At 32.5% G+C, this 26,601-nt stretch overlaps 1 protein-coding gene across 9 annotated transcripts in view; it reads left to right on the top strand.

Moving 5' to 3' along the window:
- The window catches only part of LOC126738231 (protein suppressor of sable), a 38,918-nt gene extending 16,591 nt beyond the window's left edge, over window positions 1-22,327 (top strand). For 7 of the 9 annotated variants that reach the window (XM_050443460.1, XM_050443458.1, XM_050443459.1 and 4 more), the window contains 11 exons: window positions 3,855-4,244; window positions 5,591-5,714; window positions 5,771-5,917; window positions 5,985-6,234; window positions 6,289-6,443; window positions 7,880-8,123; window positions 8,205-8,379; window positions 8,490-8,642; window positions 14,110-14,288; window positions 14,380-14,577; window positions 21,136-22,327. In XM_050443460.1, the coding sequence (XP_050299417.1) occupies window positions 3,855-4,244; window positions 5,591-5,714; window positions 5,771-5,917; window positions 5,985-6,234; window positions 6,289-6,443; window positions 7,880-8,123; window positions 8,205-8,379; window positions 8,490-8,642; window positions 14,110-14,288; window positions 14,380-14,577; window positions 21,136-21,723 (2,603 nt within the window). In that variant the 3' untranslated portion in view covers window positions 21,724-22,327. The remainder of the gene's footprint in view (window positions 1-3,854; window positions 4,245-5,590; window positions 5,715-5,770; window positions 5,918-5,984; window positions 6,235-6,288; window positions 6,444-7,879; window positions 8,124-8,204; window positions 8,380-8,489; window positions 8,643-14,109; window positions 14,289-14,379; window positions 14,578-21,135) is intronic. The other 2 variants (XM_050443465.1, XM_050443466.1) reach the window with 2 other exon arrangements.
- The last annotated feature ends 4,274 nt before the right edge of the window (window positions 22,328-26,601 follow it).

Raw genomic sequence — 26,601 nt, 5'->3', positions numbered from 1 at the left:
ACATCCGGAGAAGATAACTTCGCATATGTATGTTTTGGACCTTGTTACTAAGTTTACTGAAACTAGATCTGTTGCAAATAAAAAACGTGATCATCGGCGAATTTTGGATGAAGCAGCTCATGTTAAAGTTTTGGGTCATTTTGGAATAAATCCTAATACTTATTACATTACGCAAAATTAAATTTTCCCTTGCCATTTAAAATTTTTAAGGGGATGACCCTGGGGGGCAATGGGTGAAAGGGGGTGAAGTAATTTTAGGTTAGAAAGTCCCCCTTGACAAACCTTTTGAAGTATTTCGGCGTTTTTTTTAAAGATTGGTTTTCGATAAATCCGTGGTGGGAAGTTTTCAAATGAATACCCTGTATATATTTTTAATAATGATATTATTCCAATGATTTTAATAACTATGAGGAGGCAGCTTAGAATTAAAGAAGAAAATACTTTAAATTAGTTTAGAAAGTTTAAAAAATATATATATAATAAATATATAAAAAAGATACATCATATAGCCTCAGGCTGCCCAATCCTGACAAAAAAGCGTATCTTGATCGGCATAACCAAGTTGCCAAACATCTGCATTGGAATATCTGCAAAGAATGAAACTTCAAAGTTCAAGACAAGTGGTACCAACCCGGACCCTGTAATCAACACAGAAATTACCCTCGTTTGAAATGAGCAAGTTCATACAGACAGGTCAAAGCAAACAAACCAGACATGATCTATCCCATCTGATTACATCACCCAAAAGGAATCAGAGAAATATCTCAAATACAAACATTTACAGAGAGAATACCAAAGGCTATGGAATATGAAGACAATTATACCCGTCATAATAGGAATAACAGGGTTAATATGAATAAGATAATCAATGGCTTGACCTAATACCTCGAAAGCATAACCTGTTGTCCTTCTTCAGAAGTCAGTTGTACTGAGCACTGCCCACATATAGTACGAAAGGTACTATAACACTGGAGGAAAAAAAAGTCATCATCCCAGGTGCACGGTGTGCTCTCGGTGGTGCTTTAAATCAATCATAGATCAAATATCTATGTGGAAACCGGAAATAATAATAATAATAATAATAATAATAATAATAATATGAAAAGAGTATGATACATACATGGATGCAGCTTCTATTAAATATTGGGTGAAAATTTAATATATTTTTTTTAAAAAGTGGACTATTTGGATGATATAAAGAGGCACTTTGTGTAACATAAAAATAATTAATAATTTCCCACATTTTCACTGAAAATTGGAAAGGATTTTTGAGGGTCACAATAATTTTTACGATTGAGGGGTTTAAGTCCTTACCCTTTTATAATGTTGATCCCACACCATTTGGGATACAAGGGGAAATTTTGGATGCCTATAGATTTCTTCTGAGTGGGGCAACCTCCTAAGGAAACTTGGTTTAGAGGTATAATGGGGCAGACAGAGGATCCTAATCTTTTTGCTGAAAATATGAAATATATTTACACCACTAACAATTAAATTGTAGTTTCCAACTTTCTTGCCACCATGTTCTTTTCCAGAATTTAAAATTATATTCATTTCTGTATATAAGCTCATGAAATATATGATTTCGCTTCTGCTTTTTCAGGTTGTAGTTTTATAGAAAACCCTGACGAGCAATTTTTAATTTTTGACAAATTATAAAATGAATGTACTGAAGAAAAAATACTTTTTCTACTACCGTGCGTAAAGTACTCACTTTATACACTTCCCAGGATTTATAAAGTTTAACTTTTTACAACTACTAGTGCAGTACTAGTGCCTAGTCTTTTTTAGGCACTAGTGCGTAAAAAGTAGTTTGATGTAATTTGACATTCAGTTTATAATTTGTAAAAAAAAATTTGTTGACGTTTTCTTACGCACTAATGTATAAAATAATTTGGTATTTTAAGATTTTTTTTAAATGTTTTCTTCGGTAGTAGAAAAAATTTTGTATGTTACACTGTGTAAAATTCTTTTTTTTATTTATGGGAATTATCAACAAATTTCCCATTCATAAAAAAAAGGATCATTTTACACATTTGTTACATAAATATTTCCCAAAAATTTGGAGAGTTTGCTACGTAACTTTTCCTAAATATATGCAGAACTAGAGAAACTTTATTTAGAAACGATTATAACATTTTCGGCTTCTTATTGAGACAAAAAGATTTTTATCAAAAAGAAAAAAATGCTACGCCACTGCTTTTTCTAAAAGCAAAAAATTATTTTTAGAATCGTCATTCAGTTCGGAGCAAATTTGATTCTCTGCTTTCTGTTTGCACGATGCAAGGTTTTTCGAATAAAAAAAGAAAAACCATGTGCAGTTTGCAAATAAATTCTTTATTTTCTTCAGAAAAGGATGAGAAGTCCAAGCTCTTTACACCTAGTCCAATACGTGAAACCAAGATGACTCATTAGCATTTCCAAGTTACACTTATAGAGTCTCTCCATAAACTCCTAATTAAGCGCTCTCTAGTTATCAGAGTCAAACCGATCACACACCTCTGGGTATTTCCCATTCACACAGAATAAACACAATATCCTCCAGTACGAGACTATATTATATCTGAAGACTTGTTACAAGGGCAGCACCTATAAGGCAGAATACCAAATGTTCGGAGGTTCTTTTGCTTGTTTGTTACTTTTGACGATTTGTTTATATCAGTTATGTGGCTGATTTGTGAGATGATGGATGGAAAATACATAGAGTAAAAGCTAGCACGGAGAGTTAAATAACAAAAGAATAGGTTTATCGGGAAAATCCATAATAGACGCTTTTGAAAATGTGTTCCCACTATGGAAAACTCCTGGGCTTAACTGACAATTAGCACTGATGATGGCTCATACGCCGAAAGCGCTCTGCTAAGCTTTTAAAAATAAATTGCTCTGAATACATCTAGTTTAATTAATTTGAAATATTTTATAGGCTTTGGTATAGACCTGAAGATTCCAAGATATCCAGGAATTCTTAATAATTTAGCTGGATTCAGTAATATAGTAGTAGTCATATAGGTTTTTGACGCTTTGGTATAGTACATATCTTCTGTAAGAAAACTCCATTTCCTTGTAAACCAATATAGAAACTGCAGGTGATAGTTTTTATTTTTTTATTCGAAGAAAAGGCAGGGAATCAAATAAGGATTTGAGAGATATTTTAGGTGTTAGAAAAAACCAGTGTGGCGTTTAATTTTTGTTCAAGAATATTTAGTTAAAAGTCACGTACGGACAATACTGATGAAAATTTTTAAAAACCTTTCTTTTATTACAAAAGCATTTTTTTCTTATATAGAACATGGTAGAACATTATAGAACACCCTGTATTGAAGTTATAAGAAAATTAAGTCTTTTTCTGAAGACAGAATGCACCGTTAAAGTTTAGACACTGCAATTCGGGACACCCTATATATCATATTGCATTCTTATGGATTTAAAAGCAAAGTCAATTGTTCAATAAGAACGAGCGAAGCGGCAGGTATTATAGATGCAACTTTCCATAAGAAATATATACTTTTGATTAAATTTATTCATTTAATAAAATTTCGAAGAAAGAAATTTACTGATTTTATGTTTTGAGTTTAAAGTCACACTAATCAAACCACTTTTCTTGGTATAAAGTCAAAACATAAAAACGATTATATTCAGTGTCTCTTGCCATAAACTAACTAATGATGGTTTCCATGTGTGTACTACACATTATCGCCTATTAAAAATTACTTTACATAACTTAGGTTGTCCGGTCCAACGTTTTCCCAAATTCTCTCTACTCCTATCCCAGAAACAATGATTGTGTTCTTACTAATTCATACTCGTGAATGCTTTATGCTTGTTTCAGCTCTATTTACTGTTTCTCTCGGTAGGTCTAAAACAAATATTGTTCAAACACATCGAGACCGCGCCTCGCGACATCTTGCAGGGCTTTCCGCGACTCTCTCGCGACGAGGCCCTCAACCTCATCAATCAGACACAAAAAAAGCTCAACGAGCAGTACGGCCATACATCCACCTCTACCTCTACGGCGGCCGACACCAACACCACTTCTTCGCTTTCTTCTACCGCCTTAACACATTCTTCGTCTTATGGGGACCAGGTGGATCTTTATGGGGGGCTCGGAATGTATAAAGACGCGAGCAACCTGCCAATTGTCGGCACGTCCAGCAATGAGAAGGAAAAGGATGGCGGATCTAAAGGTACAGGGATACCGTCTTTGTTTGATATTACAGTCCCGGTGCCGAGACAGTTAGATTTTGGTTAGTTTTAAATTTTGTTTAGAATGCATTGTTTTGGCGGGCTTATGCTTATCTTTTTATGGACGGGTGGTCAATAGATGTATTTTTTTAACAAAAAAAAAACAAAAGTTTGGTACTAGTACACAACTAAACACATAAATTCTTTTTCCAAAAACATACACAAATCTGATTTAATATTTTTATCCAGAAGTATTTTCGGTCCAGAGATCTTTACGTTTTTAAATTTTGGATAACTTGCTATCGAATAGAGAGGTTTAAATATACAATGTTTGCATAAATCATAAAACGTTCTCTAACGTTTTATATCAAACGGATTTTTTTTGGCAAAATCTGAGAAAAATGGGTTTTCAGAAAAATTAAAATTTTACTTTTTGTCATTAAATTTTAAAATTGTTTCTATATAAAACGCTCCCTATCTTTAGATTAAAAAAAAATGTGTGAAAGATATTGACATTTTTATGCGTTTTGAAGGTCGAAAGACACCATTATTTAAGGAGTATAACATCGTGCAAATGGAATACGCAAATTACTCTTTGGGGCATAATTTTAGCTGAATTTGACCCATGGCATGGGTTATGTTTAATCTATGAGGGCTTAGAAAAATACTAATTTTCCTAAACCGGGGTCAAATCGCACGATCTCAGTGGGGTTAGGCTGGCCACTTTCACGTGAGATGACCCTGTCCTCTCGTCGCGCTCGCGCTAAATATCCAGTGTGGCATAAGTCTGTTGAAACCTATATGAGTTGCGAGAGAAAATGTGCCAATTTAATTTGACCAGAAACACTTCGAAGTACGAAATGTTCTTTATGATAGGCTAATTTTTTGCTTAACCAAAGAAAGAGATCTGTTTGAGCCTTTTAATGAAAGAATTAAATTTAGTTTTAGTATTAGCTTAAAGAGTCTTAATTTTATTTTTATCTATAGTGTTTAAATTTTTCTACTTTTATCAGAGTTTATTAGAAATATATTTTATTTTTATTAGAAAAATGATTTAATTTTGATTATGCAATACCCAGCATAATTAACATTTTGACATTACGATTCTATGTGGGTTGTACACGGATTTAGGTATGTGAAGCCTTCACAAGAAAAATATTTTGCTATTTTTTATTGCAAGTAATACAGTTATGCTTAAGTCATACGCTTATTAACGTCGTGTTGAAAAACATCGACGTATCAGGCGAGTAGCATACAAAATGGATGCGTGTCGCCATATTTTGCCTTTAAGCCCTCTATGCGTAATGATCGATTCCCCAACCTATATACAAATAAGTTTGAATTGTACCAAGACGTTATATATATATAAATTGAGTCAATAAAGTGCAAAAGTGATTATTTCTTACAGATCTTAAAACTGGCAAAAGAAACAAAAATTCACGATGGCAGCAAGATGAGAACAGTTCATCCATGGGATATTTAAATAAAAACAGTTATCACTACGGAGCTGATCAAGATATGAGATTTTCTAGGTAGCTAACTTTTTAATGTTGTTTATGATAACCGATTTAATTCCACATTTTTTTAGCAATGGAGACATAGATATGAGAACCCTTCCAGCCATTCCATCTTCCTCTATTGTTCAAGATAATTCACTTGCAAATTCTGACTGTCAGAGTGATCTTACACAAAAAGATGTTGATATTAGGCAGTTCCCTCAAGATACAGATATTAGGTAAACTTTAATAGTTTTTCACGTTTCACAACATTTTATACTAAATACCTACTTATTGCTATTTTAGGATACCTAATCCATTTGGCAGAAAAATCCCTCCACCTTTACCAATGGATGTTGATAATCGCAACATTATATATGACAATATGTCCAAAGACCAATCTCAACTTACAAATGAAGACGGTTCCGGTTTAGGTGTTGAATTGCCCCAAACAACTAGGGATTTAATAGCGAGGATAAATGCTAATCAGAAGAATAATGCGGTAGATATGACAATGAGTGATTTGCAGAATCAGCAGTCTCATAATGTACAACCAGTAAGTAATTTTTAATCTTAGTTGTTTTTTTATTAAAATATTTGTGTAATTTAGGATTATGAGGAACAAAATATAAACTGGTACTCTGATGACGATGACGATGACGACAATCGCCTCACGATCAAGGTTGAAGAAGATGACACTAATAAAAGAGAAAGGGAAGATAGCATTTCGGAGAAGGACGTACAAGAACATTATAGAACGCCCAGGTAAATGTTATTCCTCTCAGGAAAGTTATGACAAACGGTGGCGGCTCGTAGTGTATTTGACAGAACGGTTAAAGAAGTTATTGGGAGCAATTTTTGGATTTATGCTTTAAATATAAACAATATTACCGTTTGTGCTATTTTTAACGTACTTTATTAGAGTAAAGTTACCTATTTAATAAAAATAATTTTTATGGAAATGAAATATTTTATAATTATTATAGATTTCTTAATAATTCATGATTTACCATACAAATTTTTAACATTTTGATATAGTATTTTTCGGCTAGGACAACAAAAAACAAACATAAAATCAGTTTTGATAAAAGAATGGACAAAATTCGAGTTTTTTATTCTTTATAGCTTATTAATAAATAGGTATTTTCAAACAAATATTTGACTAGAAATTTATAGATTTTTGTATTTTACACACAGTTCACATTCAAGTTTTTATTTAAGTTTATTTCTATGATCCTCTATTCTACTTTTATGATGACAGTTCTCCCTTGATATGATTTTATGACAGTATCGGTATTTACATGTGAAAAGATCGGCTTAAATTGCATTTTCTCAAAACTGTTCACAAAAACACTAAAATGAGTTTTTCGTTCATATCAACCTTTTTCGTTTTTCAACGAAAAACTAAAGAAAAAATCCAGTATTTTACAAATTCTGTGTGTAAAGACAAATGAATGTGTTTGTGAATGTCTAAAGATTTCCTTTTTTTAAAAATGTTTGTAAACTTGACAACAAAGATTCGGTAAATATTTTTGTAAACACCCTCTTGCCCCCGAACACATATGTTGAACTCAAACAAAGTTTTGTTTACTGTTTCTAGTCTTTCATTGTTCTAAGGGTAATATGCTTCCGGAAAATTGAATTAATGTAACTTGATTGATTTAAAAACCAGGTTTCTTTATTTATACATACAGAGACTTGAAATACATTGATAGAAACTTTCTTAATCGCGTAAAGGAAATCCCTTTCAACGTAATATTTTATTTACCAATTGTAAATGCTAAAGTAGAAGCATGTGAATTTATAATAACAATTTTTAATGCTCATGCTCCAAATAAAAATGGCACGTAAAATTAAGAAGGTTTTAAGGATTACTCATAATTGGAAATGTTTAATTTATTAACCAAACCGAACCCAAAAGAACTGAAACATTTAAGCAAAACAAAGGTAAAAACCGCTCCCCACTTATATAGACGTTCAAAAATAAAAAAAAACAATAATGTTTTGTTGGGCGGCGTCAGGAGACAACGTTTTAGTTTCAATACTTTGCAGCTCGGTTGTTGGTTTTGCAGCAAGGTTTGCTGGGGCCACATATTTACTACTTTCTATCAGGAGAAATACGTCATGACGCAGCTCCTTATATAAAAAATCTATTGAATTCTTCTTATTTAGTATATTATAACATACTGTTTTCTCCTCAGTTCTGCCTTCTCTCCGCCGGAATTAAACGCCCAAGCAACAGATATCGTGGGCAAACTGGGAGACTTGTCGAAAATCGATATTTCAGTCGAAGTGACTAAACTGCTCAGTTCTATGAGTCAAAACAAGAGTTTTTCTTCGTCTAGCGGTAGCGCCGCTATTACTTCAAAATCGGAGGAGAGTTTAAGTCCAAAGGGCGGATCTAGTCCTATTGGTTTACCAGTAGACCCGAGAATAAATAAACAGGTTATATGCAAATATTACTATTAAAAAATAATTGTTTTAATTATTAATTATTTTTTTTTTCTAAATTTTGGTTGTTTTTAGGCCAAAGTGGACTCCAGGCCGGACCCACGATTGAGCGACCCCAGGCAAAGAGGTCGTCAGAATTCAATAGAAACTAGAGAAAAGGAGAAGAAGTCTGACAAGATGAGCATATATGAGCAAGGTGGTATGGACATGAAAAAAGCTGCTTTGGAAATTGAGAATGAAGAAGTTAGGGGTGAGTTTTAAAATTGTTGATGATGATGATGATGAAACGCAGATAATCCTAAGATATCCTCATAAAATTAATTAAAATAAAATCTTCAAACAATAATCATATTCCTTTAGGTCGTCCAGATATAGACTTAAGGAATATGTCTCTTCCATTCAAAGGGATGCAAAACTACACCCCCGCCACTGAAATTGATGCCAGCATAAATTCACATCCGCCTATGGTTTGGAAGGTGAATGAGGTGGAAATACCTAGACCAGACTATACTGGTAAGACAATCCTCATATTAGCAAACCTTAACGACTTATCTGATGTAATTATTTTACATATACATAGATAAGGCCAATTTCTGCTTATTTATCGTAGTTTTTAATGGCGCAGGGGGTTCTTCCGATTGAAAGAAAGAACGCCCCATCTATTGTTAAACATTTAATTGATTTTGATCATTAAATAATAATTATTTGAAAACATAAAAGGGAAAATATTTTTACGACGTGAAAACCTGGGATCGGTTTCGGAACACTGCAATTGTTCTGAAACACTCTACTGTCGTTGTTTGCATCTCGAAGTCTAGGGCATAAATAAGTGAAAGTAACTTTTGATTTTTCGAAACCCAGTGACGTCTAAAGTCGAAATTTCCTGAGAGCGGAAAATGAACGGAGCACATCTCAAACCATAAAACGTGCCTAAAGGAAGGCACACGCACTTCGAATTATCGATAACGTGGAATCTTTCGAATGCTAACGTCAAAGTCTATATATTTGAACAATATATTGAAATATATAGACTTTGCTTAACACCGCCTATTTTAGGCAGCACCGTTTCTGAGCAGAGGTCGGTATGGGACCACCGGTCGGTTTCGAACCAGTTTACCATATGGTTTTCGAAAAAAAAATCAGTTCTACCATATCTCTTGTAATTTTTTTTTAATGACGTTGGAACTATTCTGGATAAAAAGTAAATAACGTGATTTTTAGATTTTGAGAAGATGTTTGATTGAAACTAATAAATGTACTCATCAAAATTTTGGTCTAGGGGACAAAGATATTAATATATGACAATTGAAAGAAATAAAATATTGAAAATTCGAAATTTAAATACTTAAAACTTAATAGAAAAGAAAAAGTCAGTTTGTTAATAGTCTATGATCTTTGCTTACATCTTTTTCTTATGTTATTATCCTAATTAAATTCTCGATATGGTTTTGCTCAGTTTGTAGCCTCTGGTCTGGAATAGAATTCCTTGATTTAAAACATGCATTTTCAATATCTCCCAAACGTGTTCCATAGGATTTAAGTCAGGGGACTGCACAGGTGATGGCAATGTCTGAATAATGTGCTGGTCAAATTTTTTAGTGGTTCTTGCAACATGCGGACATGTATAAGTACGATAACCACAACCACAACCATCCGCGTGGATAACCAACGGGATCCAAAATTTGATCTTGATATTCGTTTGCTGTTAAAAACTCTTTAATGGGAACCAGATTAGTGCGAAAAACTATATATACACGATCAAGCATATGCCTTCGCATTTACCTGAAGACGCAAGTCTGCGAGTCTATCTGTTACTGATAAAGTAGGTGAAGACATGGTTACATAAGAGGGGTCAATACACCTATGAAAATTTATTAAAAGAGTTACACGTAGACCCTGATGACTATCAAAATTATATGCGAACGACATCGACAGAAGAAATAGACATGGATCTTTGGTATCACCATACATGTATAAAGAAGATACTGTGATGTGACAATTGACAATCTTTAAGCACTTTAAGATGGCTGGCAATAGGGCGCAGTTTAAAAAAATTTAAAGTACAGTGCTATAATATCTCTGCAAGCTGTAGAAAAAATCATTCCAGAAACTTGTAAAACTTTATACAGTGTACTTTGGAGAGAATTTACAAAAGTAACTCTGATGGTATTCAATTAGGTATTTTTGTTCAGACTCTTCCTATTAATTGCATTTTTCAAACAACAGAAAATGAATGGGAAAAAATTGCTATAAAAACGGATTGTGAACAAAAATGGAATTTTCCCAATTGTCTGGGTGTTGCCATTACGAAGCATATCAGCATTGTTTAAATGGCAATTGTTAATGCTAATAACAAGTTCATATTAGTTGAGATGGTCATGTTTCTGATGGTGGTATCTTCAAAAACAGCGATTTTTTCCCAAACTTAATATTGGTACGTACACTGGATGTAGGTATTTCGTGGTCTTCCAGATACATCAATTACTCATAATACCACAGTTGCGGGCGATACACGTCCTTCGTTCTAACGCCCCATTTTAATAGACCACTACACTGCAATTTTTTATTTTATTTTTTAAGTTACATTTTTTAATCTGTCTCTTCATCTGGATAGTAATAATAATAATTTTCAAATAATATTTCATAAAATGTAGTAATAACCGACTAAAAATCACGTTTGGCTGTGAGCCTCATCGTCAGTTATTTCAACTTCATCCGTGAAGTTGAAATAAATGTATCATATCAATATTCATTCATGACGGAAGATTGAGAGAGTTTAGTAAGTAGATAATTAGAATTATCTACATACATATGTATGCTAATAATGACTAAAGTTTTTTAATTTAAACTTAAAACCCTGTAGCAAAAGATTAAAGCTACTGCGAACATATTCATTTTATTTATAAAATGACCTGACGAATCACACATTAGCATAGCATTTAGTAACTCTATACAGGGTGTTACATAAATAATGGTAAATATTTTAATAGCAGATTCCTTTTAAAAAAAAAAGTGAGATTCAGTTAAATTTTCCTAGTTCAAAAGTCAAATGTAAGCAAGATACGGCCATAGATTAAGCATGTGTTGTTCGTTTTTATAACAAAATTTGGAATAGGGTTTTGTTTTTATATGGCAAATCTTAAAATTAATCTTTTTTTAAATTATGTCATGGAGGGCGCCATCAGCAACATTTTGATTTTTTTTAATTGCGTAATTTTTTTTAGGCTTAGCTTAATTTAATTTATTATTTAAAATATGTATAGTGTAAATGGTTTTGCTTAAAAAAGGTAAACTTCAAAATCTTTTCGATATATTCACATATAAAGTTTTTATTTCACTCAACAAAAACGACATCCATAAAATAGTTTATGTTGCTTTATTACACTTCGACTGAATAATACAAATGTTTGCCAGTAAATGATCGATATGATCTCCATACATTTCAAAATTCTGAAAGATCGTCGAATCTTAGAAAAAAATTGCTCATTTCGAAATGACTCAGCAGCAGTTAATATTTTCACCATTAATTTCGTGTATCCCCATATGCAAAAATCCAATGGGTTAAAGTCTGGACTTCATGCGGGTCTAAATATTCGACTTACACGTGATTCGCAATAATAAATAACAATAACCGACAGAACTAACAATAAGAATGCAATAAAAGGTAATAGGTCACGTTACTAATTATTTGTTTTTGATTTTTCATAACCACTCATCAAAGTAACTGACAAGAACATAAGCCCTAACAGTGGCAATGACATTTATAATAATTCATCTTGTCAGGCACCGCCTACTTAACAAATATTTTAGCCTAAAGTAGGAAAATTAAATTCTATAAGTGTCGAGAAAACGAGGTATAAAAATTTATATTTCTAACATGCAGTCTTATAACGTCCAAATAGTTCAAGTTAAAGCAAAACCACTTTTACATTTCTTCTTTAGAATATTAAGACCTATCTTAAGTCACACACCTTAATGGTTTAACTTAGCTAACAGTGTGGTCCTTGAGCTATGAATTATACATAGAAGTATTGGATAAGTCTCATAATTATTCCAAGGAATGTAAATGCCGTTTTGCTTTAACTTAAACCGTTTTGGCGTTACACGCTTCAAAATGTTAAAAAACGTCAGTTTTTAGACGTAATTTTCCTTAAAACTTCAGTTTTCAAAAACTAAGCAATGCATATGAAATTAAAAGCCCTTTCTAACGAGGTAGTGACCCCATTTCCAGGGAATAAATTTGCGGATGACGCTTAAAATAACAAATATTTTGTTATTTTAAGGGGTGAGTAAAAGTTTATCGTCCGATACGATCCTAAATATGTTTGTCAGAGACCCCGAAGTGGAAGATTCTCAGATGCATGTGGTTGGATGTCTTTGAATGATCCTGGCAAATAGAGGGCAACAGATTACCAGAACAAGAGATCAGTACAGGACCATTCTCGAAGATAGATTGCTTCCGTGTCACCTGTCTCAATGGGTTTAAAATAATTTACGACCACAAGTCATACGATAATTTACGAAGTCACCAATTCATACTTTACGTGTTATCAGGGAATGGATTGGGTGACAAGAAAATATGCAGATGCAACTAAACAAACTACTAGACATTTTATACCATATCCATTTTGCTTTTTTTATATTTTTCATAACCATTAGTATTTTTTGAATTTGAATTAAAACTAAAAACTTCAACAATTTTTTAAATAAGGTATAACTTTTGTCTGCTTTTAAAATATCAAAACATTTATTAAATAATTAGTTCTTACATATTTTTGTCTAAAGTCTAAAGTCTTTTTACCTTAAAAAGTGAGGTATAAGTTGGCTTATTTTGTTAATCTAGATAAAAACAATAAATTTAACGTCAAAAACTTTCAGTATATAATTCTAGGTAGTGGGTATCGGATTCTAAAGTAATTTTATGTCGTAAAAATATAAGTGTTATTAAGATAAAACAAATGTATTAAATTTAAAATAAGGAAAATAGCGCTTCCGGTCAAATCCCACTATTTCATTCTCACAAGTTTAATTTTTCTATCACAAACCATTTGGAATACTCGGAGGACCGTAGTTTTATTGTCACCCAGGATAATATATCATTTTGAGGTGTTCAACTAATCTAATTTATGTATTACCTATTTCACAAAGTTAAAAAATTTGTCATTATTACTGACAAAAAATAGTAGCATTATTTTATAAGTTGCACTATTAAATCGTGAAAACTCTGTTTAAAAATATAGACCGATATTTTTGACGTTAAAATTTGCCTACCACAAAAATTAATTAATTTTAACAGAGATACGGCCGTTTGGTGGGGAGAAGTGAGTCGCAAAAGCAAGGCGTGCATCTCGGCGCGGCGTTGCCGGTGTTGGCACGCGAAACCGTTCTCACATAAAGGCTTGAAACTTTTTACTGACGGGGCCTCGTGAATGATTTGAAAGCGAAACGCGTTGTTAAGTGTTCGCCGCACGCTGATTATTCATAACGTTTTGAACATTTTGAAGCTCACTTAACTGGCTGGCAATAATAGTGTTTTGTAATGCCTGAAGGCGAATAAATCTATCATGTTGAAGTTCTGTTGTTTTTGTTGTCTCTGTATCTTAAAAATCGAGCGCACTTGTGTCTGTTCGAAAACAGAATTTGACACATAAATATATTTCAACAAATCAATAATTTGCTTTTTTTTTGGCTTAATGCAGGCAAATCAGTAGTTATTCTTTTTGGTTACAGTAAAATCAAATAACAAAATTTTCTGACGCCATTGATAATGCGCTGATAATTATAAAAACTTGTATAGCGTACATACTATTATAAGTTTACATATACTGAAATTCAATGACCTTTACAAATGAAATAAATTCTACGGTTCTTAAAAATTCCTTAAAAAAAATTTTAGGGAAACCACTGAAAAAAAGGCAGGATCTCTATAAGCAATAAAAATATTAAAAATTTATCTTAATATTTTTTATTACTATTTTAGGACTTAAATTGAGTATCAGCGATGCGGAGAAAACAGGAGATCCAAGATTGAGAAAAATTTTCCGGTTAAGTATTGACGAGAAAGACAGTCCCGCCTCACCAAAAGCAAGTCCGAAACACAGTTCGGGTGTAAGAATCGATCCTAGATTAAGAAAAATGGAAGAAAAAATTGATCCTAAGGTAAATTAAATAATAAATATGCTTCAGTTTCAAAGTAGTCTTCGGGCTTTTACCCGTTATGAATCGGTAAAAATTTTTGTTTCTTTTGCAGGATTCTCTTACGCAAGGACAGATGTCCTACAACCAGCAAGTCACTATGCTTCAGTCTTCGCAGTTCTACCAAAGTTTAACCAGCAATCAGAAACTGATGCTTAATCAGGAGTTGGCGCGGTGCGATCAAAGCGGAGGTAGCGGCTTACACGATCCCGTTTTGAACACTTTGTTGACCACTTTGAATTTATTACCTTCGGTAAGTAATAAAATCATAAATATCCTTTTTTTTCAAAATAACTTAAATTAAAAAGTTTCGAAAAAGAAAATAAATTGCTCTTTTTCACTATTATCTAATTGTAAAAAAAGTGAATACTCTACAAAGAGTTAAATGAGATCTAATGCTTTAATATAATAAGCACATTATTAGCAGAAATAGGATTTTACAATTGGTAAAGTTTTTAGAACGCTAAAGTTTATAGAGCTTGACAATACACTGCACATTGAGATTTAAAAGTTTTTAAAAAAACAATACTCTTTCAAATGTCTTAGAGTTAAACAGTTTAAAGCCTACACTAAATACACCGTCACTATGTTGTAATAACAAAGATTAGTACAAAGTACAAGTACAAAGATTACAGAGTCAAAAACTTCACATAGTACTATAAAAATTCTTAAAAGTGTTAAGTATCTGAAATCGACCTACACTAGAATTTTTTACATGGCTCTTGAAAATCATTAAGGTAAAAAATTTCTATATTATAATATAATTTATCATAGGTTTTTGTCAAAAGTCATGCCCGTAATTGGTTCCATGCTGCTCGTGGTAAAATAGTTGTTGTAGGCACTTGGTTTTTTAAGGCATTCTAAGTAAGATTACTGAGCAGATAATTGCATTAAATTTGCCCGTGTACCAGTTCGTAAAGCAAAATAACAAGGGATTCTTCTCTTCGGAACTTAAGACTTTTAGTTGATACAATAAGAACTTATTTTAAACTCGATCTAAACGGTTTATATAACATGTATATAATGGATACAATATTATAGAACAACACTCTAAAATACTTCTGAGAAGATAGTTGTACATTGACTTAAGAGTTCGAGTATCACAGATATGATAACAGGTACAACATAAGAAAACTAACATTCTGGATGATTTAAAAATAATCGGGTAAACATGGTTTTTAAAACTAAAATCACAACTAAATACTCCTAAGTCATTAAAACTTTTCTAAAACACAAGTTTGAATTAGTCACATAAAATAGGTTTTTTTAAGTTTAGAACAGCACATAATTTTACATTTATTAAGATTATTTGTAAACAGCCGTCTTTGCACCACTTGACTAGAACTAGAATAGTCGACCGATTGAAGTGCTAGACAGACGTCTTAGTTCTTTACCCTCATATTTAATTAGATACCGTCATTGTTACAAATATGAAGAACGACACTAATTAAAAAAATGAAAAATAACACGGAGGTGGGATCCTTAAGGCACACCCGACAAAATATTAATTTCACGCGATAGGACATTACCAAACCTTACACACTGTCTGCAATATAATACCTGCTGCTAAGATACGACTGAATCCAGTTGATATAGGTCCTTGAAACACCAGGTTAGGTGAGGTTTTGAATGAGAAGCTGGTGCCACACTCGGTCGAAGTCCTGAAGTCCTGCCCCATTCGTCAGGTAGTCCTGAAAAATTGCGAGGTTGGGAGCTGTTGATCTGCCCTTGCCTTTAGTAAACACGTTTTGTTCCTGTGCTATACTCTGTTTGAATGCAGCAGAGAGCTCATCCGTAAGAATGGATTCGAGTACGTTTGAAACGCCGGCATCAGAAAAACTCTTCGGTAGTTCGTTACGGACGGTACTCCATCGGAACCGGTGCTCTTAGAGTCTTGTAGTGTGCGACTGAGCTTGCGAAGAATCACCTCGAGTGAGAACTGGTGGTATGGCAGGTTGACGCTTTCTGTTTCATCATCATCTATGGTATTTTAAGCTGCTTTTAATTCTTCTTGGTACAAGCAGATCGATTCCGTGATATAAAAATCGGTAGAACGCCTCTTCAATATCGTGGGATAATTCTACTCCAGTGGGGATTTGAAAAGTTGAAACCCTGGTAATCGCCTTTAAAGAAATCGTAGTCCAAGCAATCGTCGGTTTCTAGAATGTCGAGGTTTCCAAGATTAAACACGATTTCAATAGGAATGTGTTGTGTACTACGTTACTAATAGGTACACAGGTTGACTGCAAATTCCATTCAGAAAGATCATCGCCAAAAATAAATGCCAGATATTTGTTGTGTTCGTTGAGAATATGATTCAACTATTATAGTTCAATAAAAAGCATCCCAGTAAATAACATTTCGGCTGCAGGTATGACCAAAATGACATGAAAAGGTTGCCACTTTTGTGTTTGGGTTTAAGAGTCTTGATTGTTCCATTATTATTTATTTAAAACTTACAAACACCATCAGGTAATTAATTGTTTTGGATGTTTAGTCTTTAAGATTTAAATAAATAAAAGAGATATTTCACTATTGCAGTAATTTTTTTATTTAACTTTTAGTTTTCTTAAAGGTTATCAAATAAATAGAAGACTGCCGAAAAAAACAATTTATTTAAAAAAAATACTTATTTTTTTTATTTTTTAACATAAATGAATTTTATATTTTAAGGAGAACTCTTATTACTATTTTGTTCTGTACCATCAAAACTTTCCTCTTCTTTTAGATTAAGAAAAAAGTTATGATATCTTTACTTCCACTTTCACATAATGAAATAAGATCTTTTATTTAATGAAACTCGAGGTGGTTTATCATAGGCTGGTTCTAATACAATACTCTTGCATGTTCTTCTTCTACGACCTCTCATACGATATTTAACATTAATAGATTTGGTAAAGTTGGTTTCTAAGTAGGAAACCTTATATTTTATTAGATCTGGATCATTTATATTCACCTGAATCATCTTACATTTTGCCAAATACATTTTCTCCATCATTATTTACTTTAAAGTTTTTACCTGTTTGGTCACACACTTTTTCCAGTCTATAAGGTCCATAGTTTCCATTTCCTTAACAGTATACAAGGAAGCATTATTTTTTGGCACATTGATAATCGTCATGTGGTTTGTTCTCACAGCAGTAAGAAACAAGTTTTCGGCAAATATATACATGCGCAATAGAGTAAAATGCGTTCGCACAGGAACTTCTGATCGGTTTCAAATCAAAAGTTTGATGTTCTTACACAAATTTCTGATCGTCATCTGATAGTCAGACTTGTTTTCGAATTTATTTTAAGCAAAGTGTCAGAGAATTCGTGTAGCCAGTCCTTCGCCGATCTTCGGAACATAACCTCTAAATTGTTGTTTGTATTTTGTCGTTTTGTATAGTCCTTGATATTCGTTTTGAAAATTGTATTTTAAATTGTTGGATTAGTCTAAAAATAAACATTAAAGAAATAAGTGATTTTGAATCGTCGGAAGAATCTGATCAGAATTTTGTTGATTCCAAGTTATGTTGATTCCGACACAGACTTTTAAAGACGATTTAATTGAAGAACGGATAAAGCCCAAAACTATTTTGATGAAACTGTGTCCCAATTTAATAGAATAGAATTACTCGACCATTTTAGAGTAAGTCTTGAAGTAGGAAATCACACAATCTTAAACTTTATTAATAATATACAGCTATTTCAAGGTTGTAGTATATTTTTTTTTGTTTATTTTTGATTTATTTTCCCATTTCCCATGGCATAAAAAAGTGAGGTTATTTTTCTTCTCCACTCAACCCGTATTTGATGTTTGCACAGACGGTTTCAAATCGATCAGAAGTTGTAATATTTTACGCATGCGCATCAAGAATGTTTTGGAAACAGTTTCAAACTTGTAAGAAATTTGCAGTGAGAACAAACCTATGGCGAACTCTGATGGGACAAAAATGGGCCCTTGTTTAAGAATTCGTTTCTTTTCCTTTTCAATACAGGCAGTCTCCTTCATTTTCAGTATGACCATTATAACTACTAGATATTTGTGAGTAATCGTTTTAATATTCAATATTTTCAAAGGATAAACATGAATTTATTTTTATTTTGGGCAATGCAATTATCGCTGTAAAATATAACTTTTTAAATATACCTTGACATTGTAGTGTATGGCGTTCAGATTATTTACATTTCACATTAATTAAAAACAACATTTATTTGCCAAACAGTAATAAGTACAAAGTATTAAATTAAAAAGTATGACGCCATTGCTTGCCTCGTCAAAAAGTCAAGAGAGAGTCAATTTGTGATTGAAATTAAATTAATTTTTTAATTAATTAAGTTTATCTCACTGTTGCTTTTAGGTATCGATATGTAACCACAACAAAAAAAATATCCACAACCTAATATCCTAATAAAGGAACACAGTACCGATTGCCGAACTATACCGTCCTATACCGATTGCCGAATGGATCACACATATAAAGTTCCTAACAGGCGAGATGTTACTTAGATGATCTTGGAAGTCATTTATAAGGCGGTTATGAAAAGTATTTATTAAAAATTCGTTTACTCTAACCGCTTTATGAGTAGGACAGCCATCTTGTTGAAAATAGACTGATCCCTGACTTGAACGGCAGGAAGAACTGATTTTGTAGCAACTTAAGGTATTTTTCGGCGTTCTAATTATCATAAATGAAAAATGGACCAATAATATGGTCGCCCAAAATACCAGCCCAAACATTCAACTTTTGAGGATACTTAGTATGGAACTGAAAACTTCTGTGCTCGTTTTCCTGAGACCAGTAACGAACAATGGAAGGATTATGTTTACCATGCAATGAAAAAAAGTACACATCTGAAAACAAAATATTTTTTAAGAAATTTTCATTTCCATTTGCCTTTTCCATCATGGTTTCACAAAATGCCATTCTTCGCCACTGGTCTTTAGGAAACAACTCCTGAGTTATTAAATTGAATATTTAAAACATTTGTATCCGTATTTTTTCCAAATACTCCTCACAGTTTTATGGTACATACCTAGTTCTTCTCCAATACTTCTTATATATAAATTGTTACATATTTTAAATTGTTATTTTTAAAACTAGTAAAAGACTTTTTGATGAACAAGTCATAATTACTAAAGTGCATGTAGTAAAGTGCTCTGTCTCTGCAGCAGATCGCTGTAGATATTCGCGTATCTCGGTCCCAAATTTTGAAACTGATATTAAGGAAGTAAATAATACAAAATATTTAGGTATAACACTTGAAGTGGGAAAGTCATAAAATCCAACTAAAAAATAACATCGGGAAATTAATATACAAATTTTACATTTTAAGAGAAATATTATCTAAAAAGTTATTGCTGGTAATATATAAGGCATTAGTTGAGTCACTTATACGGTACGGCATTTTGGTATGGGGAGGTCTCTATAACACCACTTTAAAACAACTGAACGTCATACAGAAATATATTTTAAAAATAACTTATAAAAAGAACAAACGTTATCCAACCCATTTATTATTTACAGAGGATGTTCTAAATGTAAGATCAATATATATTCTAACATTATGTTGCTATACCTGTAAACAAAATAATAAAAAATATATTGACCATCAGCAAAATATCAGATCAAAATCTCAAAAATGTTAATAAAAGACTTTTAACATATCTTGGACCTAAAATATATAACTTGTTACCAGTAGATATTAAAAAAAATTAAATAAAAATTTGTATTAATAATGGACAATATATAAAATTCAAATTCATGTTAAACAATTTGGTTTTTTAACTACTCTTCTTAACCCATAATTGGTCTGGTGACTCCGTTTATGTAAGAGAATTCTTTGGCGTGGTGCTCTAGTTCGGACTTTTCATGATCTACTTAAACGAAAGGAGCTGTGTTGATGCATTGTTTCTTCGTATTTCCAATGTTTGCAGACTGATTGCAGCTTTTTTTTGCTTTTATAAAGTAAAAATTAGTAAAATTTGTCCGGAATTTTTTCTATACAGTCAGTGTGTAGATTATACAATTAAAGAGTAGTAGAGATACAATTATATTCTAAAACACTGTGAACTAATCTAATATATAAACATTTTGTATCCCTCAAGTCACTTATTTCATTACAATTTCTTTTAATAAAACCTAGCATTCTAAAACCTTTCACTGTAATATTGTTGATATGGGCGTTAAAAGTCAATTGCTGGTCAAAAATGACACTTAGATAATTCATTGTATTAACTTATTCTAAGGCTCGTTTCATATGTATATAGGAAACTTTCTTACGATGAAAAGAAATAACTTTAAATTTTTTAATATTAAGGTTTATAGAGTTTTCAATGCACCATTTATTAAAATTCTTAATGTCCTGTTGTACTAAGGAATAATCCTTATCACATTCATATAAAGTCACAATATTTAAATACAGATATAGCGTCATTTATATATAAAAGCAATGGAATAAAACCTGCCAAGGGTGCGATCCCTGAGGCTTATTATGTTGTTATTATGATATTGTGTTGATCAGTAATGTTGGTACATGTTTATCTTCTACTTGATTTTCTGTTTATTCAAAATCCTTTAGATATAATTTAATTTAAATAATCCAATATGGCATATCCATATGAAAACTAAACATCGTTTCATCCAGGCAAAAAAATGGTAATAGAACATTGTCATTTATTTTACTTTACAGCTTGAAATAACGTCAAAAACTTCATTTTAATTTTTTTTTCAAATTTCAACGGAAATATCCCCCCGTATTTTTTACGTGCGTGCCTATATTCTTACGTGATTATATTCTTACATTCGTGATTTTTTGTTAATTTCAGGGTGGTTCAGCAAATCAACCACAGCCCCAAATGACCGCAAGCTCCCCACTAGGAGCAGCAGGTGCCATTCTTGCCAACATTAATAAAATGAACCCCTTAATGAACCCCAATCAGGCGCTTATAGGGGGACCGGGACTCCTAGGAGCAGCACCCGGAATCCCCAACATCAACTCCAACCTCGGCCCGCCGATGAACCCCGATTACCCCATGAACTTTGACCCACGTGGTGCCCCTGGTATCTTGGGCAATCCTCCCGCACCATTCGGGCAATTCGGTGGCATGGATCAACAAGGTTTCGGTGGTTATAACGACGAGTATTATGGCGGTTTTGACGAGCAACATGGCAACATGATGAACCAAGGGGGACATCAGCAGGGTGGAAATATGGGACACCCGGGACCTAATTTCCGGCAAGGTGGTAGAGGTTTCAATAATAACAGGGATCAGAGGCGAAGGGGTAACAGAGACGGAAATTTCAGGGGCGGAAGAGGAAACCATAGGCATTTTAATAAAAGGGGCGGGAGCAGAGACAAACTGGATAGAAATGACAGAGAGAGAAGGGGCAATAGGGGCCACTCGCCTCAGTGATTTTTACCTTAGATTATTGCCTAATTTGACATTAACAATTAATTTATTTGCAATGTGTAAATATAAAAATTGATATTGTTTTTTCTTTTGAATAAAGTGTGTTTGGTTCTACTTATTTATCGATGCCAACTTTTTGACTTTTAGTGTATATTATATTGGCTACTTTCTCTATATTTTGTTGAAATTAGTTCTGAATTGTAATAAACTACCGTTTTGTACTATTTTAAGCAATCCATTATATATGAATTATTGTTCTAATTATGTGCCAAAAAGACACAATTCTATTGGTTGTATATAGTGCAGGATGGTTTCGTGTTTTAACCTAAGGATAATTAATCGCAACTTATGTATATAAACTTATATTATGATTAAATCCCTTTATACGAGTATGTATATTGTATAATATAAATATGTATATAAAATTGTATATACATTGTAATTTTGGACTGAAATCTCTACTATTAAAGGTAGTTTCATCATGTTAATAACAAAAATATTATTTATATTTTGTCTTATACCACGGAGTTGTAAATTTTATTTTTTTTGGTATAAAGCGGAGTTTGTATTTGGTTTGTATAAAATATATGAAAAATTAAGGAATATAGCTTGTTGTTTTATTTATCTGCCGGAGTGTACAGGATGGAAACGAACACAGGGGAATCCTTCCCAGTGGGGAAACACACCACAGTTTTCCAAGCGGAGGTGTTGCTATATTCGAAGTAGCAAACAAACGAGACGCATTGGAAGGTAACGGGAGGATTTGCATCTACACCGATAGTCAAGCTGCCTTCAAGGCGATTCAGAAACTCAGGGCCAGCTCAGCGCTAGTCCAGGAATGCTGAGACGCATTGGAAAGGCTTGCAGCACACAGGGAAGTGAGACTGAGGTGGGCTCCAGGACACCAAGGTGTCGAGGACAATTGAGTGAGCCGACGAACTGGCAAGACATGGTTCCGTTAACCTTCTTAGCAAAAAACAAATATCCCAGGCACTTAATAATTGGGTCTGGGAAGAAACAAGGAAAAATTAGAGAAAGACAGAAGGATGTAGACAGGCCAAGGAAATGATACCAGACCATGACGGCTCTAAAGCAAGGCGACTGCTTACAAAGACCCGACAAAGTATCAAAGACTTGGTGGGAATCCTAATCGGGCACAACAGTCTAAACAGGCATCTACACCCTCTTGGTATAAGAGAAAGCCAACTCTATTCGAATTGCGGTACAGGGAAGGAAACTCCTTACCACATAAGTATCTGTGATAGGTGGAGTCGCCTGAGAAGGTAAACTTTCGGAGCAATGACCCTCCAACGGGAAGATCTTAAAGATCTGGACTGGGACAACGTGCAAGCCTTTATTAAAAGGACGGGCCGACTCAGTGAAGACCGCGCATGAGGAGTGGAGACTGTTCAGCCCTACTTGCCGAGCTCTAGCTCTCCCACCCTTACTACTACTACTACTACTACTATCTGTCTTCCTTTCGCTATCACGCATACTCTTTCTTTGATTTCCTTTCCAACTAGCTTTCGCAAGTGTGGAATCTTAAAATTATTTATTCGCATGGAATACAGGTTTTCATCGCTTGATTCGGGTAATTGTCGCTCCAATTCGTGTAAATATAATCATGTCAGGGCGATATCATTATTTGTGTGCCAACTAATGAAATTGAAACTTTTAACTTTTCACCCTAAATTACAATTTACCGTTGAATCAGAAAAAAAGTGATTAAATGATAATTAACTTTTATTCTATGTATCCGTTTAAATAAATAAATAAATATAATAAAAAAATCGACATAGAGTCAACCTTAAAACTGCCATATCAAGATTTTCACACAAAAAACATTAAACATATAAACTTTCTAAAGTCAAATATCCGAAAAAATGAATTAACAACATTTTGGAATACAAGCCGCCAAGTTGGATAAACAATTCAATTACAAAAAAATATTAATTTCAAACATTCAAGAACGTAATAAAAGCATTAATGCAAGACAGATAAATTTAAGTACGCCATATTTTAAACTTCTTAAAACAATACAACAAATGGCTAAAATGTAATTCTTAGATATCGCCGGTAATGGAAAAAGATCATCCGTATTTTATGTAGTCGAATAACAAAATACATAACAACTATAATATGTTGCGCTATCTAAAGAAACTCCCTATCACTCGACAACCAAGACTGAAAACAGTAAAATATTAGTTGAAGAATATTAGTAAAATATTATTATAATTAAATCATTTTTTAATCTTAAACAGAAGTAGAAACCCCATTGTTTCTAATAAAAAAAATTGAACCAAGAAATTGAATTTAAATGATTCACCACATTTCCGTCGTAGGTTTTTTAAAGTTCATATTAAATTATTTAAAGGTCATATTATTTTAGAAGTTAAAAAAAAATACTAATGATTTTATGATTTTAATTGGCACTATTTATATTCATTGCAGCGTTCTGAGAACTTAAAACCTGAGTTTATTCGACCCCACATCCAATTGACATCTCAAGAAGCATTAAAAATCTATTTCTTCAAATAATTAATGTTTTATATCATATAACGTTAAACAACAGTTCCGCGTCATCCCTCACCCAGTCAACACGTGGTAGTTCTTTGTCTTTTCCAATTCCTCGTATCCTTTTCCTAGACCCTTTCCTACCCCCTGCCGTTGGTGACTAAACCTATTCAAGGTAATTAATGGTTTATAATAATTATGGTTGTATCTGCAATGAAGAATCGAGGGTTAGGGTTAATACCGTTAGATGAATACCTTTAAGATTTTTAAAATACTTCACTTTAAGCCAGTTAACTATTTGTAGCCGTGTGTGTCTCTAATTTTTTTATGTCCAAAAAATCAGTAAATAATAATTCAATTCCGTTATACGGGTTTTTGACCTCCATCTATAGTCATGTGAAAGATTGTCATTCAGTCATCGACAGTAGAAAACGAAAAATACTTTTTGGCGTTTTAGTTATGTATACTGTCTACCACAATGAGTGCAACCTTCTGATTTGCACTTATTGTATTAAATAGAGCGGGGCTTATTTGTACTAAATAGAGCAACAGAGCACTGATGCTTTGGTTGCGGTCCGGTTTTAACCGCTACAAGTAACTGAAAGTAGAGTAGCTTTTCAAAACATTTGAATAAACAAGTGTCAATCTCCAAACTGCCCCTTTTTCCATTAAACTAGGTCCAAACGTAAGAAAATGCAGTATTCGATGGTGGCATATCATAGGCTGTCAGATTGTATGTTCATAGTTTCCTATTGTAATACATAGGACTTCCATCATTGCTAGAAATTTAAAGAACAACTTGTAAGGTAAACGTTAACACTCAAATGTATTGTTATTTAACGCTCTTTATCTCTAATTTTAGACGTCATAGAAGTCAGAAATGAACATTTTTACAGTCGCCCAATTAAGTTCTGGCCGCAATAATTTAATTTCATATTTAAGGTTGAAATCTGATTTTAAACTTCTAAATTAAAGTTAAGAAAGGTATAGGGAAAGCTATAATTACATATAGAAAAAAGGAATGCAAATTTGACTTTTTTTGCTAACATAAAAAACTTTCATAAAATAATAAATAATCTAAAAATTACAGTAATTGATAAGGATTTTTATTACGCTTTTAAACTCGATGTGTACATAAAAGAATATAAAATACACCATATATCTCAGAAATATACGTTTTTTCAGGGGATGAAGAGGTGTAAGCCACCTCCAAATAGTTTAAAAAATCAAGTAGCAGCTAAAAAATTTTGTTACACCTTTAAACTGGGTGTGTAAGCAAAAGAATATAAAATACACCACATAATATCTCAGAGATATTAACTTCCATAATGACGTAATCTTAGCGGCGTTGCATTTTACACATTGTGATTTTATCTGGGCTTGCCTCTAAACATTTAGTTTATAAAGAAGGGTTCACCATGGTAAAGTTAAAAATAAACTGGGTATTACGTCACTATTTCAATAAAGTAATTTAAAAAATAATTATACGCTCAATTATTGAAAAGAAGAAGAAAATAGACTTCTTCACGTATTTAGAAGAAATATTAACTTAAATCTATAACGACGCCTTTCGTTATATTTAATCCAATAGTACAGTCAATCTGTCATCTGAAAATTTTCAATTTCTGCAAAAATAAGCGAAATCTTGATATTTTGCAAAAAGTTAGTGTTCCTTATAAAAATCTCAAAAACAAAAAGTTGCGTTCTCTTCCCCCGTACTTTTTTGGAAAACTCAAAATTTTTTTGTAATCGATTTTTTTCGAAAAAGTGGGTTTTAGGGAAAAGTGTCTTAAACAAGAAATTTTTATAACTTTCTGTAAAATAAGATAGGATCTTTTCTGTAAAATTACATGCTGAGAAGATTGAGGCCGCCAAAGTCACCTAAGATAACTTTTTCCAAAATTTCGTTCTGAAATAATTTTTTTACGCTTTCGAACATTTTCAACGTGTATAAATAACTCTACTACTAAAAAAAGTACGAAAATTATGTATGCATTTTCTTCAATATATCAATGCATTATATCAATATGAATGGCATGTAATTTTTTGGATTACATTTCTTACGAAAACTCAATTTAAAAAATCTAACAAAAAAGTTTAGAATATTGTCTACAATTATTACCCGTAGAGGACGTTATGGAATCCGGCACCTCAATTGCAGGATTTTGAAATATGTTAACAAGCACTTACCAAGAAGTAAAAACTAATCTGAACTTTATCAAATACAGAGAAAAAAATAAAGAAAATACAAAGTACAAATTAAAATAAAAAAGTAGTTTGTAAACTGTAAGTAATTTTATATATTTAGTTTTAATTTATTTTATTTACCTTGATAACGGGCACATGACTTGTTTTTAGCATAGAAGC

Source organism: Anthonomus grandis, chromosome 7, assembly GCF_022605725.1.
Source record: "Anthonomus grandis grandis chromosome 7, icAntGran1.3, whole genome shotgun sequence".
NCBI lineage: Eukaryota > Metazoa > Arthropoda > Insecta > Coleoptera > Curculionidae > Anthonomus > Anthonomus grandis.
Note: the sequence above shows the minus strand (reverse complement) of the source record. Positions and strands in the feature narration are given on the sequence as shown.